Source organism: Stenella coeruleoalba (assembly GCF_951394435.1).
Source record: "Stenella coeruleoalba genome assembly, chromosome: 14".
Lineage (NCBI taxonomy): Eukaryota > Metazoa > Chordata > Mammalia > Artiodactyla > Delphinidae > Stenella > Stenella coeruleoalba.
The window spans coordinates 1460591-1481554 of record NC_137160.1 but is presented as its reverse complement, the minus strand read 5'-3'; the positions used below and the strand labels follow the sequence as shown (position 1 = coordinate 1481554).

Sequence of the window (20964 nt, the reverse complement as noted above, 5' to 3'; positions counted from 1 at the left end):
GAAACTTATAGGAAGGGGAGATAATGCTTTTCAGAGTTGTTAAAATTTTATTCCTGGGCAATTGTAGAAGCAATCAGTCTTTAGTACATAGAGTGAAAAAGTACGGGTTTCAATATCCAGTTGCTTCAGGATTCCAATTTTAGAATAGTTTTTGGTTTGGGCTATTTGAGAGGCTGTAACATGTAGTCAGAACAGTACATATTATGATGCTACAGAGCTGGATTAATCTTGGTTCATTTCCGTATTAGCTAGCTGTTTGATCTTAGGTAACCATAGGCCCTAATTTCCTCTGCTGTAAAGTGGGGGGGGGGCAGTATTTTTCCTCATAGAATTGTTGAGGGTTACAGGAGAAGTTAGTAAGGTGCCCATTTTTAGTGTTTGGCCCTGAAGTGAAGTATCGTTTCCTTTCTTCCCTGATATTACCTGGAAGAGTAATTGCATAGGTAATCTTCTAAGTGGTTGATTTTAGGAGATATTATTTGAAAACGTGCCACCTATTTCACAGTCGGTTTCCATCACAGTTCACATCTGTGAGTTTTTGCCTTATATATTTTAAGGCTCAGTCATTTGGTAAATACACGTTTAGGATCTCTGTGTCTTCAGGGTGGATACTTCTTTTATTGTCAGATAGTATTTCTCTTTTTGTCTCTGGAAATTTTTTTTACTCTGGAGTCTACTTTAGTAGACTGGTGTAGCCACATCTGCTTTTTGTGGATAAATGTTTGCATGGTGTTAGCATTCAACCTATCTAAGTTGTTGAATTTGAAGTGAGTTTCTGTTGGGTCATGTTTCTCCATTATTCAATCCGTCAATCTCTGTCTTTTGATTGGTATGTTTAGGCCATTACATTTCAGGTAATTATTGATACATTAGAGTTTTTTATTAAGATTTTTTTTTTTTGATGTCTGTATTGAATTTGTTACAATATTGCTTCTATTTTATGTTTTGGTTTTTTGGCCCTGAGGCATGTGGGATCTTGGCTCCTGACCAGAGATCGAGCCCATACCCCCCGCATTGGAAGGCAAAGTCTTAACCACTGGACCGCCAAGGAAGCAAGGAAGTCCCCGATACATTAGAGTTTAAGTGTGCCACTTTATTAATCTGTTTTCTGTTTCTTTGGATTCTCATTCTTCTGTTTCTCTTCTTACTTTCCTTTTACTTGAACGCTCTTTTGATATCGCTACAGTGTTTTTTGGTGTAGGTCTTTGTATAGTTTTTATAGTGTTTGCTCTGGGTATTACAGTATATGTATGTGACTTATCACCATAGTGTATTGGTATCAGTATTTTACTATGTGGAGTGATTTGTGGAAACTTCATTTTGGTTCCTTTACCTCCCTTTTCCCCCCTGCAATTTAAATATCATGTCCTGAGTATCAGATGGTGTTATACTTTTTGTTTAAATCATCAAATATGGTTTATAAAACTTGTGATGATAAGGATAGATTATTGTATGTACCCATATTTTTGCTCTTTTTTGTTCTTCCTTCCTGATGTTCCAGGATTCTCTCTTTTTTCATTTCCTTTCTATTTCAAGACCTGCCTATAGCCCGTCTTGAGATTTCGTCTTAGAAGGTCTTTATTTCTCCTTTATTCCTGAAAGATAGTTTTATTGGATGTAGAATTCCTGGTCACTTCTTTTCTTAGTACTTGGAAACTCTTGTTCCACTTCCTTCCAGCCTTCATAGTTTCTGCTTAGAAGTCCACTGTCATTCCAGTTGGTGTTCCCTATAGGTAACTCATCATTTATGTCTGGCTGCTTTCACGTTTTGATGTATGTTGGTATGATTTCTTTGGGTTTAACTTGTTTGGTAGTCACTGAGCTTCTTGATTCTGTTGTATTTTGTTTCCCCAAATTTAGGGAGTTTTTAGCCATTATTTCTTCAAGTCCTCTTTCATTTCCACCCCTTTCTCCTCTTCTTTCTGGACTCCAGTGATACAAATGCTGGATCTTTTGTTAGTTTTACGTAATTCCTTTAGGCTCTTTTATTTCGCAGTTTCTTTTCTCTGTGTTGTTCAGACTGCGTAAATTCTATTTACTTGTTCTCAAGTTCCCTAATTCTGTTCTCTGTCATTTTCACTCTACTATAGATCCCATCCAGTGGGGTTTTGTTTCTACTATTTTATTTTTAAGTTTTATAATTTCTTTGTTTCAAGAGAATTTGAAATTGATTGTTGAAGCATACTTATGTTCGGTGCTTGAAATGCTTGTTACATAATTCCAGTATCTGAGTTCATCTTAGTTTTGGTGTCACTTGATTGTCTTTTCTAATTCCCACTGTCAGTGTTTTGGTTCTTTGTATGATGGATGGTTTTTGATTGTTTCCTGGATATTTCATCTATTGGGAGAATGTGGGCCCTGTTTATATCTTTTATTTTAGCAGATGATCACCCTGTTTAGATTTAGCACGTAGGTCCTGGCCTACCTTTGTCGGCTGTGGTTCCAGTGACAGTTTAATTCTCAGGGTTGTGATTTTTGGTGTGCTTGGTTTATGTGGTGCTACTGGAGCTCTTACTTGTCTCTACTTATGCTGCTGAGGAAAAGAAGGGATTCCCCTAGGCCCAGTGTCTTTTGGTGAGAGGTGGTTGTGTCATCCCATGTGGATGGTGAGGCTGTGTTGGCTGGGCAGTGGCTGTGGACGTGCCCCCTCCATATGTGCCCCCTGACTTTCCTGGTGTGTCTTGGTAGGAGAGGAGACTCAGCACCACTGTGGCCAGGAGGCTTTCTGTGCCCAAATCCTTTTTTCTGGTGCCCCTGGCTGCTCTGGCATCTTGGGGAAGAGGAGAGGCCATGGAGAGAAGCCATTTCCTGAGCTAGCTGCTTCAGTCGCGGGGTTGCACTTGTTGGTGCTGCTGGCCGCCCCCCAGCCTGCTGAGAGAGGGGTGCCTCAGGCTCATGGGGACACGGAGGCTTCCTGAGGCCTCTAGCCTCTTGTTGTGGCAGGGACCCTACCTGGTGCCACCTGGATGCCCTCGTGTCCCTGGGTGGGATAGGGGAGTCTCAGGCCTGTGGGGAAGGATGCCAATTCCCATGGCTACTTGTCAATCTTACCTTGCTGGTGGTGGTGGACTCTTGTTCTGCCAGGGGAGTAATGGCCTTCCTGGGCTGCCTTTTCTTGCTAGGTTGGGAGTTAGGCAATGCCGAGCCTGTGTCCTTCCTTTTGTCCGGTGGGGGCATGTGAGATGTCCTGCCACTGTGTTCCTCCAGTTCTGCATCCCAGATCAGCCCAGCTCTCTTCCTCTCACTGCTGCCTTCTTCCCACCTTCCAGAGCTCTCCTGTGGTTGGCTCTTGCTTTATTTCCAAGGTTTATAGTTGTACTTAGGTGAGACGAGCAGGGAGAAATGGATTGTGACTGGAAGTTGTGCTTCTGCATTATTTTGTGAAGTTCGGCTTTGGTTGTATTTTATCATGGTAACATTTACGAATAGTTTAAAAAGTTAGTTGGTGGTAAAAGGCTTATGATAAGATACTGTGGCCCTCACCCCTCATCTTCATTCTCCCTTATCCCAGCCTCTCATCCCACAGGCAGTTACTTTGGACTCTTCTAGCTGTTTCTTCTGGCACTTACACATCTCCGTTATTTCAGTGGCGTTATTCCTGACTTTGTCAGCATCTGAAATGACTATTTCTAAAGGCTTCCTTGATCTCAACCCCAGCCAGGATAAAATGGGATGCTCCTGCCAGGCTCCTGTAGGACTCTGTTTCCCCTCATACCACAGATTGCACTTGACTATAACTGCTTCTCTTCTCATTAGACTTTAAATTCCATGAATAGAGTGGCAGTGATGGTCAGATTTTACCCCTGTTACCTGGCCCCACAAGATGCGTAGGGAAATGTTCCCTTCTCTTTTACTTTCTGGAAGACATTGTGTAAAGTTGGTGTTACTTCTTTAAATATTTGCTATTTTCCAGTGAAACCATCTGGACGTGGCGATTTCTTTTTAGGGTGTTTTAATTTAAAATTCAGTTTCTTTAATAGTTATTGAGCTATTCAAATGACCTATTTCCTATTTGGTGAGTTTTGATAGTTTGTGCCCCATGACCAATTGGTTTGTTTCAGGTAAGTTGCCGTATTTATGTGTGTAGAGTTGTTTGTAGTAGTCCCGTATTTCCCTTTTGATGTTGTTTCATTCAGGTGTTGGTGGTTTGTGCCTTCACTTCTATTTGTTGGTCATTCCTGCTAGAGGTTTGATCTTTTCAAAGATCCATCTTTATTTTACTTATTTTTTCTATCGTTTTCTTTTTTTCAACTTCATTAATTTCTGCTCTTTATTTTTTCCTTCCTTTGCTTACATTAGGTTTATTTTTCTCTTCCTCTCATTTCTTAAGGTGAGAGCTTGGATTATTGATTAGAGACTTCTTTTTAGTATAAATGTTTAGTGCTGTAAATTTCCCTCTTGGTACTGACTTATCTGTGTCCAACAAATTCTGGTATTTTGATTTTCTCTGAGACATCCTCTTTGACCCATGGATTATTTAGAAGTGTGTTTGGAAAATTTACTGTTATCTTCCTGTTACTAATATCTAGTGTGATTCCTTTGTGATCAAAGAACACACTTTGTGTGATTTCAATTATTCTAAATTTGGTGCAGTTTGTGACTGAGGATATGGTCTGCATCAGTAAGAATTCCTGGGGCTCTTGAAAAGAAAGTGTATGGTGCTGTTGTTGGGTGAAATGTTCTGAAATGTGATTAGATCTTGTTAGTTAATGGTGTTGAGTTCTTCTCTCCTTCCTGGTTTACTGTCTAGTTGTTGTATGGGTTGTTGAGGGTGGGTAGTTGAAGTCTCTTGAGTGTAATCATGGACTTGTCTATTTCTCCTTTTAGCTTTTTCAATTTTTGCTTCACATATTTTGCAGGTCTGTTGTTCGGTGCATTTGCGTTTGGGATTGCTTTGTGTTCTTGAGGGCCTGACACTTTTATCCTTATGTAATTTCCCTGTCTGTCTCTAGTAATTTTATTGCTCTGAAGTTTACTTTTTTTTTTTTTTTTTTGCGTTACGCGGGCCTCTCACTGTTGTGGCCTCTCCCGTTGAGGAGCACAGGCTCCGGATGCACAGGCTCAGCAGCCATGGCTCACGGGCCCAGCCGCTCCACAGCATGTGGGATCTTCCCGGACTGGAGCATGAACCCGTGTCCCCTGCATCGGCAGGCGGACTCCCAACCACTGCGCCACCAGGGAAGCCCTGCTTTCTTTTGATTTATGTTGGCCTGGCGTATAATTTTCCATCCTTTTAAATTCAACCTACTTATATTTCAAGTGAGTTTCTTTTAGTGTGTGTATGGTTGGTTTATATTTTTTATCCACTCTGCCGATCTGTGTCTTAGAGTTGATGTATTTAGAACATTTACATTCATTGTAGTGATGGTTAGTTAGTGCTTACATCTGCCATTTTACTTTTTGTTTTCTGTGTTTTTTGTTTCTCTGTTTTCTTTTTCCTGATTTCTTGTGGGTTACTTTGAACACTTTTTAGAATTCCATTTTGGTTTACTTATGGTGTTTTATGTTGGATCTTCTCTTTGTATAAATACTATTTAGCAGTTCTAGATATTATATTATACATACATAACTCATCACAGTATACTTGTGTTGATATTTTATCAATTTGAGTAAAGTGTATAATTCTTACCATACATCCTTTTATTCTCCCCTATTAGAAATGTAATTATGGGCATACCTTGTTTTATTGTGCTTTGCATTATTGTGTTTTTTACAAATTGAAGGTTTGTGGCAACGCTGCATTGTTAGATGATGGTTAGCATTTTTAAGTAATAAAGTATTTTTCAATTAAGACACGTATTTTTTTTTTTTTACACATATTGCTGTTGCACAGTTAATAGACTACAGTACATTGTAAACGTAACTTTTATAGGCACCAGAAGACCAAAAATTCATGTGACTCACTTTATTGCCATATTTGCTTCATTGCAGTGGTCTGGAACCGAACCCACAATAACTCTGAGGTATGCTTGTGTCTTGTAAAATTATATGTAAATTTTACATATGTAAAAGTACTTAAATATTTCCCTTACATACAATTAGAATTGCACATCAGACAGTGTTATAATTTTTGCTTCATCTCTCAAACATAATTTAGAAAACTCGAGAGGAGAAGGATGGTCTGTTATACTGACCCATATTTTTGCTATTTCTGTTGTTCTTTTATTTCCTGATGTACCGAAATTCTTTATTTCATTGTTTCTGTTCTGCTTTAAGAATTCCTTAGCTATACTTTGAGGGTAGGTCTGCTGGAAACAAATCTTTTAGTTTTACTTCATCTGAGGATGTCTTATTTCCCCTTCATTCCTAAAGGATATTTTCACGAGATATACAATTTGGGGTCGAGCACTTGAAAAATGTTATGTCACTTCTTTTTGGCCTGCATGATTCTTGATGAGAAATCTGATGTCATTTGAATGATTTTTCCTTTGTAGGTAAGATATCATTTCTCACTACTTTCAAACTCTGTCTTTAGTTTTCAGTAGTTTGATTATTATGGGCCTTAGCGTAGATTTCTTTGAGTTTATACTGTTTCACTTAGTTTCTTGAATCTTTTGTCAAATAGTTTTCAGCCTTTATTTGTTTGAATACTTATGTTTGGGACCTTCTTTTTTCTCTTCTTCTGTTACTCTAGTGACACCTTGTGAGATCTTTTCTTTTAGTCCCATGTGGTCATGAGTTCTGTTCATTTGTTTTAAGTCTGTTTTCTGTTCAGATTGGGTGATTTCTGTTGTTCTGTCTTCAAGTTCATTGATTTTTCCTCTGTCTCCTGCATTGTGCTGCTGAGCCTGTCCATTCAGTTTTTAAGTCTCTGCTATTTTTTTTCTCGTTTCAAAATTTCCAGTTGATACTAATTTATATTAGCTGTTTCTTTGCTGAGTCGTTCTATTCTTTTGCATATGCTTCAACATGTTTGTATTGCCTGTTGAAACATTTTTATGATGAATGTTTTAAAACCCTTGTCAGATAATTGCAACATCTGTATCATTTTGATGTTAACATCTCTTGATTCTCTTTTCTCATTCAATTTGAGGTTTTTTGGTTTTTGGTGTAATGAGTGATTTTTGCTTGTATCCTGGACATTTTGGTGTTATGCTATGGGGCTGTGGACCTTATTTAAGTCTTCTGTTTTATCAGTCTCTTTTAAAAAGAGACTCATGCTGAGAACAGATGCCTGTTGTCTGATTATCTCTAAAATATTAGTACGTTTCTTAGTAGAGGCAACACAATTTTTTTTTAGTGTTAGTTTTCTCATTGAGTGTCTACATACAATTTTCTCTGAATCTTAAAAATTTTACAATTATCATGATGATAAAAAAATATTTTACAATTTGTAAAGATGAAACTTTTCCTTTGCTGTGATGGTTTGCAATTGAAAGCTTTTTTAAAGTACAGAATGATTAGTAAGATAGCATTTATCCAAGTACCCAGGCCCAGGATTCCTTGGAATCAGAGACATAGTCTTAAAATTTATAGAATTAATTTCCTTTACGGGGGCTGTAGTTCGCACACGTTTGCGACATTCTTCACACTTGCCAGCATGGAAATGTCTCACTTAATTTTCTAAACCGACAGTGTCAGCATGAAGATAGAGTTGGTGATTGGGATAGCACATTCTGGGCAACTGGAGTGTGTGTCCTGGGCTAACTGGCCTGCTCATCTGTAAATTTCTAGACTGACATTTACATATATTAGATATCGCACCATTAACTCTGATTCAGAAGTTTGTCTCCATTTATGTATAGCATTAGTGTAACTTCTTATTTGAGAAGGTGGTATTCTCATCTCTTACAGAACATTGTGTAAGAGGAGTCAGTAACTCCAAGGTTACTGCATAAACAGTGTGTGGCCGGGGGCCTCAGCTCGAGGGACTGCCTGACCCTTGTCCCTGTTGCTTGTCTTTGCTGCTGATGTCAAGGCATGCTGCTCTGGTGCTGTTCCTTTAAATTTTTTTTTTTTTTTAAACTATTCCCTTGTTCATCTCCTCTGCTGCTGTAGGAAGGAAGGAGTTCCAATTTTTCAGAAGTTCATACAGTTTTGCTGCTCATTAATGACTCATCAGTGACACAGTTGAACTTGGAAGCTCTATTGATGAAGAAAATATGCACATTTCTCTATAGCATTTTGTCGCTTTGTTTTTCTGCGTTACTTACATGTAGGCAAAGAGGGAGTGTTTATTTTTCTTAAAGAAGGTTTAAGCATTAGGCATATTTTAAATGTTTTTCTCCCTTTAATATCAGTTGACTCTCAGAAATGTTTCTCATCAAAGTGGAAACAATAAGGCTGTTGGATACTTAAGATAAAAATGTGAGTTTAAGATAGTTATTGTATTGACCTACTTTTACTTAGATACATGTAAATTATTCGTCTTCCAGTACTTGAATGTTTTGTTGAAAGTTCCTAATTTTTTTAAACCTTTGGCAGCAGCTAAGATAGCTGTCTTCAGTTCTTACCGTGGCGGTACTCTTGGGTTCAGTATCATCCATTCTGTCGTCTTTGTTCACATTGTTGTTACTCATTTTAAAAATATGTTTCCAGAATTATACTTAATTGCTGGAAACGTTGATCTTTCTTGAGTGACAAACCAATTAAGTGTGTATGACACCAGGCAACAAAGACACTTAATATTCTCTGCTTATCCTGTCTCTGAAAAATCCATTATTCATCATCTTATTGTTTTTAAATACTGAGGTAAAATTTTCAATACAATAGGAAAATTGCTTTGGAAGTGGAATAAATTGCTTGCCAGTTCAAAGTCTCCATTTCTGAAGTTGAGGTTACTAAACATGATGTTGCTTATATTCATTATCTTTCAGACTCATTGTACTGCTTTTCTAGCATTAAACTTGATAAGATTGTGACTTTTGCTAAAAAACAACACAACGGCTAAAAGAGCTTAATGAAAAAGACTAAAAATCTCATTTTGTATACTATGTTATAATATATTTAAGTGTTTTTTGAATTTTAATTGCATTTTGTATAAATATTCATTTTCTAGTTGACTGTTTTAAAAGAAGTAATCTACACAGAAGTAAGAAAAAAGGAATTTTTGAGAGGAAAAATATTAGTTCTGTTTTAGATTTTATGTAATTTTTTGCCTGAACCATCTCAGATGATAGGTCACTTGCTGTAGGGATGTTCGGTGATGGTATCAGTAGTAATTGCAGTTGTTTGTAGAAGATTACATGGAGAGATTAAAACGAGTATCCCTTTGATCAGTGGAGTAAGGTGTTCAAAAGAGAGGTGAAAATAGTGACTGCTCCTTCTCCTGACATATGCTTTCAGCTAGAGGTCTTCTGCTCTCTTGCTTTTAGTGATGATATGGTATTCCATCATGTATTAAAAGCAACTCTGATCATTGATAATGAGGTTTTTCCAGGCTTTTGGGGTGCACAGCACGGTGATCATTATCTTTGTAGATATATCTTGTATATATTTTTAATTTTATGAGATAATAGAACCTGTGCGTTAAAGTTTAATTGCATTACCAAAAAAAAAAAAAAAAAAAAAAGGCTTTCGATGCATCTTCACAAATTAGTCTCCCAAAAGTTGTTCACATTCTTACCAGCAATAAGAGTCCCTGGTTATCCGAGACTGTTGTCCATGCCAAATGTTAAGAATTATTTTTTCAGTTGTTTTAATTTGCATGTTTTAAGCGTCCTTTTTGAAAACAAAAATTGTTCCCAGGCTTAAAGCCTTCCACTGCCTTCCCCGCCTTCCACTGCCTTCCCCGCCTTCCACTTTGAATTCGCATGGCGCTCTTCCTTTTGGCCTTCCAGTCTGTGGGGCTGGCCCCGCTGCGTCTGCAGCTGCATTTGCCGCAGCTCCGCCCGGCTCGCTCCCTCCAGGCACGCTGGCTGTCTCCCCTCCTGCAGCCCTCCAGGCTCTGCAGCCCCTTCTAGGTCTTCCTAGACCTTGGTGTGCTTGGCTGCTTTTCGTCCAGGTGTCGCTTCTTGAGACTCAGGCTCCTGGACAATCTGAGGAAGACCCCTCCTGTCACTTCTGGTCTCATCATCCCCTTTATTGTCTTCCTAGCACTTTCCCCTTTGAAAATAGTTCACGTCTTGTTTTTGTCCTGTTAGTACCTAAGCTGTGTATGAGCAAGGGCTTCGTGTGCCTCTTTGCTTCTGTACCCGCAGGGACAGCGCTAGCATGTAGTAGACGCTCAAGTGTTTGTCGTAAGGTCCTAATGTGGTGGAGTGTAATTTTCTAAGTATAGCTGTATTTCTTCCTTTGTGAATTGTCTTTGTTCATGTGTCATTCAAAGTGTTTGCTTTTTTATTGATTTTTATTGATTTGTGAGAACTACTTATAAAGAATCATTTTTTCTGTCACGTGCTGCATATTTTCCCCCATTTTCTCATTTGCTTTAAAGTTTTCTTCTTTGATGATGCAGCATACAGACCTCCAGAGTGCCTGGCCATAGTAAGGACTCAGTAAACTTTAGCCGTCCATTTTCCCGGGCTCCTTCGTCTAAGACGCCTGCAGGAGTTCTTTTTCATTCTGGTTTATTGTCTGATTGACAAGCCTGTTCCCCAAATGATGGATCTCTTGAGTAAACTTGCCCCGTGCGTAAGGGTGCAGCACACTGACTGTGGCAGCCAGCAGGAGCACGAGGAGAAAGGGCCCCGTGCTCAGTGCAGGGAAAGCCGTGTTGCAGGAATTAGCTCGCGCGCTGGGGGTGTGGGTAGTGATGAGGGGATATCCGTCTTCCCGTGGTTACTTGGCTGCGGGGGAGCAGGGTGTCATCAACAATAAGTACAGAATCTGTTCTTTTTTAAAGAATTGTGGTAAAGTATGCGTAACATAAGAAATACCATCTTAACCGTTTTTAAGTGCACAGTAAATGGCGTTAAGTGCGTTACCGTTGTTGTGTAACCGCCACCGCCATCTACCCACAGAACTTCCATCTTCCCAAACTGAAACTCTGTGCCTCTTAGACACTGACTTCCACCGTCCCCCACTGCCCGCTCACCTGTCTTCCTCCTGTCTCTGGAGTTGACTGCTCTTGGGACCTCATGTAAGTGGAGTCATTCAGTGTTTGTCTTCTCGTGTCCGGCTTATTTCACTGAGCATAATGTCCAAAAGGTTCTCGTTGTAGCTTGTATCAATTTTCTTCCTTTTCATGGCTGAATGATAGATATCCCATTGTATGTATGGTCCGCGTTTGTCTATGGACATTTGAGTTTTTGTTCTTTCTTATAGTATGGTTTTCTGTGTTAATTGTCTAAACATGGGAATTAAATGAATATACGTGACGTGCCTAGATTACTGCCTGAGAGTCTGAGCTCTCAGTAACTGTTCAGTGCTGGTTTCCTCTCCTTTAGATCAGCAGCATTGTCCCTTCAACAGTGCATTAGTAATCAGCAGGGTAGTGGGAGGGACAGGTTGGTGGCTCCTTCACTGAGTCTTCTGTTTTCAGCACAGCCTCCCTTCCCCAGAGGAGGGGAGGGCTGGTTGCCTAGTTGGGTGGGAGGGGGGCTGCAGTGTAAGGATCCAGATGTTTCTTTCAGAGCTTTCAGTCGGTTCTTATTTCAGCGTCCCTTCAGAGCGCTCCCAGAGGCACCCAGCGCTGCCGGTCTTCAGCCCTGCTAGGGTCCTGAGGTTCCAGTCCCTTGCTTCTCTGGATTCTTCACTGCTGGCTTCAGACTCCATTTTCATGGTTCTGCTTAGTTGTTTACCATCCACACATCTGCTTCCCCAGCTTCTTACATTTTGTTATCTCCTCTTTTGTTTTCTGTTCTTGCAGATTGACGCTTTTTAAAAAAAGCAATATTTTGCAAATTGAAAGTAGATTATGTATTTAATCTTCCATGAAAGATTAAACATGAAACATTTTAATCTTGAAACATGAAACAAGAAGCATGAAACATTTTTTCATTTTACACGTATCTGTCTGATTCGTTCTTCTCTTTCAGAAGACTGGTTTTCTGGTTTCTTACTCTACGTACTGGCATAGACCTCCAACAGCTCCTATCACAGGAGATAGTAGCTTTAGTTATCGAGAGAGACTGCCGCCTTTTTCTCAGCTCCAGTCGCAGAATTTTCCTGGACAGCTGTGGCTTAGCTTGGTTGGCCGCCTGTCCCCGACCAACCACAGGAGGGTTTGAGGGTCCCAGGCAGCTACACAGCAGCCCTTCCTGGGTGGTGGGCGGAGTGGGCCAGGTTCCTAAGGAAAGAGGAGCTGGTGACCTCCCAGCTCCTGCCTGCCCTTGGCAGGCCAACTCCGTTTATAGCAGCTGCCTGCGTTGTATTTCAGAGACCGCAGACTGAAAATGAATAAAAGCAGACTCAAGATTCTCCCTCTGCTGCCAGAAGCCTGCTTCTGCTAGTGTTTTCTGTCCTACTGAGCGGCACTGCCGTCCTTCCCGTACAGGCCGGTCATCCTTAGGCTCTTGTGTCCTCTGAGTTCACAGTCAAACATCACCTGTCTGTGTGCTCTAGCTCTTAAATGCCCCGAATCTACCCACTTCTCTCCTGTTTCCTCCAGCTCCTTTGTTCAAGCACTGTCTGTCTCTGTCCTGGACTCTTGCAGCGGCCTCCTAATTGGCTCCAGCTCTGCCTCGACCAGTTCTCCAGGGCAGCCAGAGTGCAGAGCGAATCTCATGTTTGCCTCTCACCTGAAATGGTTGTCTTTCCTGTGATTTGCAAGGGCCTCCACTGCCAAGTTCCTTCTGCCTTTCTGGGCTCGCAAGAGGCCCTGATCTTACGTCTGCACGGGCCACCCCTGCTGCCCCTTATCTTCTGAACTGCGTCCAGCTAAATTGAATTTTCCGTACGAGAGGGGAGCAGCCTCGGCCATAGCTCATAGGTGGTGTAGGGCCCGTGTGACACCAAGGTGCTCTCCTTCCCTTAAATGAGTAAATGTACCCGCCCCAGTCTGATAAGGCTGAGGTAAACTGCTTCTCGTGTTTTTGGTATCTCTCATAGCTCTCATATTGGTGGGAGTTTAAATTTGCAGTTTGGCAATATGTATCGAGTGTTTTACAGCTTATGACTTTACATAACAATTCTAGTCCTGGGAATCTCTGAAAGAATTCATCTAAAATATGGGAGAAGTGCTATGCACAGATATATTCACTGAAATATTTTTTAATGGGGAGTTATAAATGTCTTCCCTGTAGGGGATAACTGAGTAACCTGGTAAATCCTTTCGCTGGACTATTTTTTAGTTACCAAATGTTGAGAAGACGGTAGAGAAACTTAGGTGGGAGGTTGACATTGGCCTTCACGTCCAAGGACTTTTTTCCATCGCTGAATTCCATTTGGGCTTGGGTTCTTGACAGCTAGGCCCTTATTTTAAGAATAAAGTCTCATGAAGACAGGCTTTGGGAATCTTGCCTGCTGACCTTTTCACAGAATCCTGGTAGGCAGAGTGGTACATGGCACCGTTGCCACACACTCACATGTGCACTGGCACACCCAGGCACCCACCCACCCGTGCACAGGCCACACACACGTGCACACACACACTTCCCTGAAGGATTCTAAAAAGATAGCTAACTGCAGATACAAAGCTTGTTATAAACTGTAGGAGATGCATTTTACTAAAGTTCAGAGCAGAATGGAAGTTCTGCTAGTGCTGTTGGATATTCTCGATTCTCTGGAGTAGCACCCGTCATCGTCCGCCCTTCCGTAGGCCTTCATCTCCAAAGCGTTGGCTCTCGAGAGTGACAGGAGATCTAGAGAAAGAAGATAGTAATGATGGAGAAAACGACAAGTGTCCAGGTGACCACAGGTCTCAGAGGCAGTGGCAGGAGAAAAGATGGAGAAGCTGTAGATAGAAGTAATGGAGAGTGGACATCTATTCTAGTCTTAAATTTTTTTCCCTTGAGTATAGTCTCCCCAGTTGCTCATTATAAGTTATTTCAAGCATACAGAAACATCAAGAGAATGGTCTTTTATGTAGATACAACAGCTACACATGGAAGGCTGCTTGGAGGGTTCCGCTCACGGCATGGTAACGGCAGCTTCCTTGGACAACCTTTCCTTTCCTGCTTACCTTGGTTAAGTTTTTTGCAAAGGAAAGTAGCATTACTGTGCAGTGTTATTTGTAATGCTTTGCTTCCCCTGAAGACAGCTTAGTACGAGGGAAAAAGAAAAGTGTGATTAGTAGAATTGGGCCAGCTCTTGCCCTAAGCCAGACCCGTATCATATACAGAAGACTGCTTGGCCTGCCTCAGTGCTCTGTTCTTTCCTTTATCCAGGTACCAGCTGGAAGATGAGTCTGCCCATTTGGATGAAATGCCATTAATGATGTCTGAAGAAGGCTTTGAGAATGATGAAAGTGATTACCACAAATTACCACGAGCTAGGATCCTGCGAAGAAAGAGAGGCCTAGAGTGGTTTGTCTGTGGAGGATGGAAGTTCCTCTGTACCAGGTTTGTTCTCCATTGCTGCCAAACCTACACACCAAGGTTACACAGTTATTTATAAGCTTAGCTTCTAAACACATTTGTTTCTATATCAAACTAAAGAAGCCACTCTCTAAATGACATCATGGAGAGTATTAATAACCTTAGTCAAAACCAAACAGTGCTAATCCCAAAGGGACAGAAAGCCAAATTCACTTTTTTGTGAGATGTTTTAATGTTTAAAAGATGGAGAAAATTAGTGATTTTGTAATTACTGCATGGTAGAATTAATTCTGGTCACTGTACTGACATTTATAAACTGTGTTCCTTTCTGTTCCGTCTGTGACTATAGAGGCGTCCCTTGGTATCTGTGGAGGATTGGTTCTGAGACCCAAATCAGTGGATGCTCAAGTCCCTTTATTTTTTCAGTTATACGTATATATATATTTTTTCAGATTCTTTTCTATTGTACGTTATTACAAGATATTGAATATAGTTCCCTGTGCTATACAGTTGGTCCTTGTTGTTTATCTATTTTGTATATAGTAGTGTGTATACGTTAATCCCAGACTCCTAATCTACCCCCCCACCCTGCCCTCCCTGCTATCCCCATTGGTAACCGTAAGTTTTTTTTCTATGTCTGTTTCTGTTTTGTAAATAAGTTCATTTGTGTCATTTTTTACTTTCTACATATAAGCAATATCACATGATATTTATCTTTTCTCTGACGGACTCGCTTCACTTAATATGATAATCTCTAGGTACATCCATGTTGCTGCAAATGGCATTATTTCGTTTCTTTTTTATGGCTGAGTAATATTCCATTGTATATCTGTACCACATGTTCTTTATCCATTCCTCTGTCGATGGGCATTTAGGTTGCTTCCAGGTCTGGGTTATTGTAAATAATGCTGCAGTGAACATTGGGGTGCATGTACCTTTTTGATTTATGGTTTTCTCCGGATATATGCCCGGGAGTGGGATTGCTGGATCACGTGGTAACTCTACTTTTAGTTTTTTCAGGAACCTCCATACCATTCTCCATAGTTGGAGTTGTAAATTGGCTGTACCAATTTACATTCTCACCAACAGTATAGGAGGGTTCCTTTTTCTCCACACCCACTCTAACATTTATCATTTGTAGACTTTTTAATGGTGGCCATTCTGACTGGTGTGAGGTGATACCTTATGTAACTCTGTCATGTACTGGATTGGTCTAAGACAGATAGTTCTGTCAGATCCAGAAGCAGGATCTGGACATGTAGGTTTGAGAGTTGTTGTTACTGTAGTGATAGTGGAAACCACCCGGAAGGATGACATTCCTAAAATGGCAGCGGTGTGGTAGAGGTCTGTGAAGGAAGAAGGAAAGGGACCCTTTGGGGAAAAGGACAGTGTTGGAAAGGAAGGCTAATAATCCTTTTCTTAGGCAGCAGAAAAAATAGGGGAGCAAGTGTGAAATAGTGTTGGAGAGGATGACTTTTATCTTAACCTCAGTTGGGAACATTAGTTCATTTAAGTGAGGAGGTGTCTGGGATACACATGAGGACTAAAAAAATGACAAAATTGGTCCTGCCTTGGTAGAGGTCATCAGTAATCACACATCTGTATTGAACCCAGCATAATTTTATTACTGTTTGTCCATCAAGGAGAAACGTGAGCCATTACAGAACCAGCTGTGGAAGCAAGGGTGTGGGCAGTTACGGTGGGAATGGTGGCCAGTGTTGTGAGTTGAAGAGACGGCTGCGGCAGAGGAGCTTTGGGCGGTGCCGCAATTGCAGTTTGATGGATGTGTGGTGTGTGTTTTCCATTAGTGTGGGGTGGAAGAAAGAGTGGGATCAGACCCAGTGGTGCTGTTTGAGATGAGCATTCTCACTGCTGTTTACAGCCGAGAACTAGAAGAGGCCCTCTCCTGATAGCTAAGGGCCAAGCTCGAAGTTGAGCCAGAGTCTGACTTGACTCGCCAAAGCCTTTCCTTGCTCTTCGCTCCGCGGACTGGGAAAAGTGCTAGGACGAGGAGGTGTGCCCCAAATGCGATAGGTCCTGATTTGCACTCTTCAAGCAGATAAGTGCCTGGTCTCACCCTCCTAAAGGGAACCTGACGTGAAGATCAGTGGGACTGAGAAGGCTGAGAATCTTACCTACTGTGCACGGAGGATCCCTGCATGACAGAGTTGCTAGAAACTGGGGACGTGGGAGTGGGTACTGATGGACCTGAAACTTTAAGGTCATAGTCTCGTGCGCATGGTGTGGACTTCAAGAGGGCAGGCCATGTGTTGGAAGTGATACTTATCCATACCAGTGAAACGGTTGCCAAGAACTGTGGACATTGTTGAAGGCCGAGTGCCTTGTTGAATTAATTATTTTTGGTCTTTTACAGGATTTTGTTTTTACCAAATGGAACATAGCCAAGTTTTTGATTTCATTTGTAATATTCCTTTTCTTAAGGAAGATATTAAGAATATATTTGAAAATCTAGGTGTTAGTGGCAAAAACTAACATGTTTTGGGGATATTAAAACAGCTCAGTAATATATACTCGACATGTATATATAGTCTTTATCTTAGTGAATGGTGATCATGTGGGCAGAGCTGACCGAACCATCGTGGTGGCTTCACTCACGAGTGTCTCTTTCCATGTGGACGAGAGTGACCTGAGACATGGCCACACTTCGTGTTCAGTGTGCATCCACTACACCAGGAAATTAAAACTGCACCTTACAGAACAAACTGTACAGTTAGCAACTTAGATGGGTCTTATTTTCTTTATTATAAATTTCCAGTTTTGAATATTTGCTAACCTTTTTATTTTCTAAATACCAGGCATTATAAAAGTCAGTGTTATTAAGGTTATTAGGCGAAGGATCAAAGAGTAGAAGATATATAAAATTACTTAGTTTAATTGCAGAAGAAAACGTCAGTGAATATTGTAGTAAAGATAGATAGCAAATGATATTAATGAGTTGCAGATATTTCATTGTATTTTTATTTGTAGATTCTGTGAGTAGTCAGGTTTATTTTTAAATTATTCTTCTTCTGGGATTGAGTAGGCTTTAATTTCTTCATGGCTTAAGACCTGCCTTCTCATTTTTATTATTTGGCAAAAATTCCAACTCTGAAAAATTTGACTCTGGAAAAACTTTTTCTGTAATCTGTCTTCTAAACCTTTGGGTGTCCTCCACGTGGGTTACCGTGATGCACACCGGTATGTAGTTCTGGGGGACAGTAATGCCTTTCTCACGAGGTTTACATTTCACTTGCTATCAAAAATCACTTTGTCCCCATGAAAGTGGAACCCTTGAATGGCATTTCCATATGAAGGGGGGTATCAAATGCTAGGATTGTTCCCGGTCCTAAATGGCCTCTACACTTTCAGTTAATCGGCAACACGTTTGGAGTGCAGAAGCATGGGAAAATGCTGATCTCTTGAGAGGACATGAGTGCTGTGTTGCTTTTGGCTTGGTAACCAAAGGTACCTGTTGGATATAATTATTTATTTATTTATTTATTTGGGAAGGAGGCTTTCTAAATTTTGGAAGTTATTTAATTATGGCCCCTTAAAATTTTACAAGACAGGATCTTGGCATATAAAGATGTGCTTTATTGAGTATTGGAGTACTACCTTGATTGTAGAGGCATTTGCAAAAACTTACTAATCCTAAAATGTTTTAAGAAAAAAGTATAGTTTGTACACTATTGGATTTAGTTTCAATTTGCCTCGACAGTGTGAGGCGATTTACATATAAATGGGAAAGTGTCTTCTGAATACAGAGTAACTGAGGAAACGTGCAGTGCGCATAGAAATGTTCCTGGGTAAAGCTTCTGGTTTCTTTCTTCCAGGGACTCCTCTGCATCTCCTTCTCACTTACCGGTATTTACCAGTATGTTTTACTCTCATTACTTTGCCTTCAAAAATTGCCCATAGTTTTACTTTCTCCCTTAGCTCTACAGCTCTATAAGGCTTACTTACACGTATTTTTTTGGTTACAAGTATTTTCTTTATGTGGGGGGTTTGTCTTCTCTTTCTGGTCATATTTTCTGTCTGCATAATCCAGTGGCAATGCTGGCAGAGCCCCAGGCTTTTAAAACTTCGAGACTGTGTATTCATTTAATATTGTGGAATAGCGGGTGGTTTAATAGTGGCTCCCTAACCACTGCTTGATTCTGTCTTTGCATGAAGAAATAATAATAAGATTTTAATTTGGTAATAGTAGTAGCAAAGTGTTATGAATAATTTAATTACATTTTGGAAGTCTAGGAATCTTAGTTTTTTCTATACAGTGTTATAGAGAAAAACTGAACTGTTGAGTATGTGTTTTTAGCCCCTCGTATTTAATTTAGTTTCTGGAGTATGAAGCTTTGAAAGTTAATGGGATGTTAGTTTCATGTGCTGCTGACAGTGGTGTAGATGTTGAGGTTTTTATTCTAGCGAATGTTTACAGTGTCATGTGATGAAGACAGTGGTTTTGCATTTATAGAGCTTTTTGCCTGTAGAATATGCCGATACCAGCCTAAACTCTGGAAAATCCACATTTCCTAAGTTTTATTTATATTTTTTCAAACACTGAGCTTTGGCTATCCTCCGTTTCATCTTAAGACTTGTCTGACTTTTGCACATTAAACCATTAGATTAGATAATTATGTGTTTCAGGAGAAAAATTCATATCTGAATACATTCCTGGAGGATTTTTGCTGTATTTGAAATGCTGAAGGAAGTGTGCACATGAGGACTGCTGTCCTAGCTGTCGTGCTTGCCTGAAGAGTGCTTTGTGTGTACCAGCCCTGCTCCAGCGCTTCCCTGGGATGCTGAGAATATTCTAGATCTGTGACGTCCAATATGGTAGCCACTGGACAAGGTGGCTGTTGAGTCCTTGAAAGGTGGATAGGGTGACTGAGGAACTGGACTTTTTATTTTACTTAACATTAATTAATTCCCACTAAAATAGCCACATGTGGCCAATGGATGCTTTATTGGACAGTAACTTTTTGTGCCAATTAGTGTTATAAGTTTGGAGACATTCTGAATGTGACAGCGAGAGGCAGCACAGTGACAGCAGAGCTCTGAGTGCTTTCCCTGTGGCAGGCATTGTGCCAGGAGCTCAGAGCGTGTCACCTGTAACCTCATCAGCGCTTCTGCGGATGAGGAAACAAAGACTTAGACCAGGGGACCACCCCAGTGCCACTTGCTGGGAGTTGTTTCCAAAAGCACGACCTTAAAGTCCACATTTTCCCCATGGAGTCCTGTGGCCTGCTCATGCGTTTTTCATTTATTTCCATCGTCTGTTGAATGGCTGCCGTACTGTGTGCTGTGCTAAGCACAGGCCGTCTGTGAAGATGAGCAGGCGCCGGCCTGCCTGTTGTCCTCGCGGCAGGAGGAACACGGGGTTGAGTGGGGACTGAGGTCCGGGCTGTGTGTCAGCCCTGCCCAGCTGTTGTGCGTACATCGCTCACTGACCTCTGTGGCCTCCGGTTTTCCCTTGTGTACCGTGTGGGAGTTTGTCGTCTGTGAGTGTGGTTGCGGGGGTCTGAGACGAGGAGTTGGTGTTGTAACTGGACAGAGGTGGGCAGTGTGCGCCCTCCCTCCCGGCTGCGGGGAGGTGCCCCAAGGAGAGGCGCGGGTCCGGCAATTTGGTTCCGTGTGGGTGTTGGTGAGGGAGCTTGGGCTGGAGGCAATCCAGGTCCTACTGTAAAAGCAACAGGAAGGTGAGAAATAGTAGTTTGAAGCTTATTATATTTTATTTGAAGCCTTATTTAATTTTTGTCTCATACAAGCATAAACAAGATAAAATATTACCAATATTGACTGAGATCTACTTGACCAGTCCCCTTTCCCCCACCAACAAACAGTAAGGATGGGAATACTTATTTTGACAGTCTTAAATCGTTTAGTAATACTGTGATTTATAACTGTTGGGGATTTAAAAGTATGCTTTATGCGTGGAGATGCTCTCCGTTCTGATTTATTTTTTAAAACGTGATGGCAAGCAGTGATAAGAAATTTCTGCTCTTGGAGAGTTGGGTCTTCTTTGCTCCAATTGAAGCAGAAGACGGGGTGCGGAGAATGTTTTAGAGCTGATCTGCTTGGTATGCATTTGGCGTTCCTGGACCCCCCATGGGGTAGCTCCTCAGGACGGCAGAGCCTGACACTCCTGCGGGCGATGAGCTGTGCCCACGCCAGGAGGACTCGGCAGTTTTCAAAGGGCAAAGCCCTGTCCTTCCAGGATGAAGGTTTTCTGAGCACAGCCAAGAACTAGGTGGATACTTAATAGGGATATACTGATTTCAGTTTAAACACATAATGTATTCTCTCATACGGGGTGCTGCTGTGGGTGATTTATGAAGTAACACATCTGAGTGTGTTAAAGGGAAGAAAGACATGCAGTGAATTTGACACATAGTCCTGAGGGGTCAGCCTCATCTTATAGTCACACCTTCTAAGGCTGTCATTATCCTGCAGGATTTCAGGTTAACTCTTGAGCTTGCTTTGTCCCAGGTGAAGTTAGGAATTTCTGCCTTATCCTTCTGGCTTGCAGTTCTAGCCTTGGCTACGTTCAGAAGATGACGTTTAATAACTTCCCTTCCCTTATTAAACCTCTCGGAGTCTTTCTCTGCAT

General features: G+C 41.0%; 1 protein-coding gene across 3 annotated transcripts in view; it reads left to right on the top strand.

The window, feature by feature from the left end:
- ATP9B (ATPase phospholipid transporting 9B (putative)) overlaps nucleotides 1-20964 on the top strand; it is a 217092-nt gene that overhangs the window by 939 nt on the left and 195189 nt on the right. For 2 of the 3 annotated variants that reach the window (XM_079941711.1, XM_079941710.1), the window contains exon 2: nucleotides 14208-14381. In XM_079941711.1, the coding sequence (XP_079797837.1) occupies nucleotides 14245-14381 (137 nt within the window). In that variant the 5' untranslated portion in view covers nucleotides 14208-14244. Of the gene's footprint in view, nucleotides 1-14034; nucleotides 14382-20964 lie in introns of those variants that run through there. The other variant, XM_079941712.1, reaches the window with a different exon arrangement.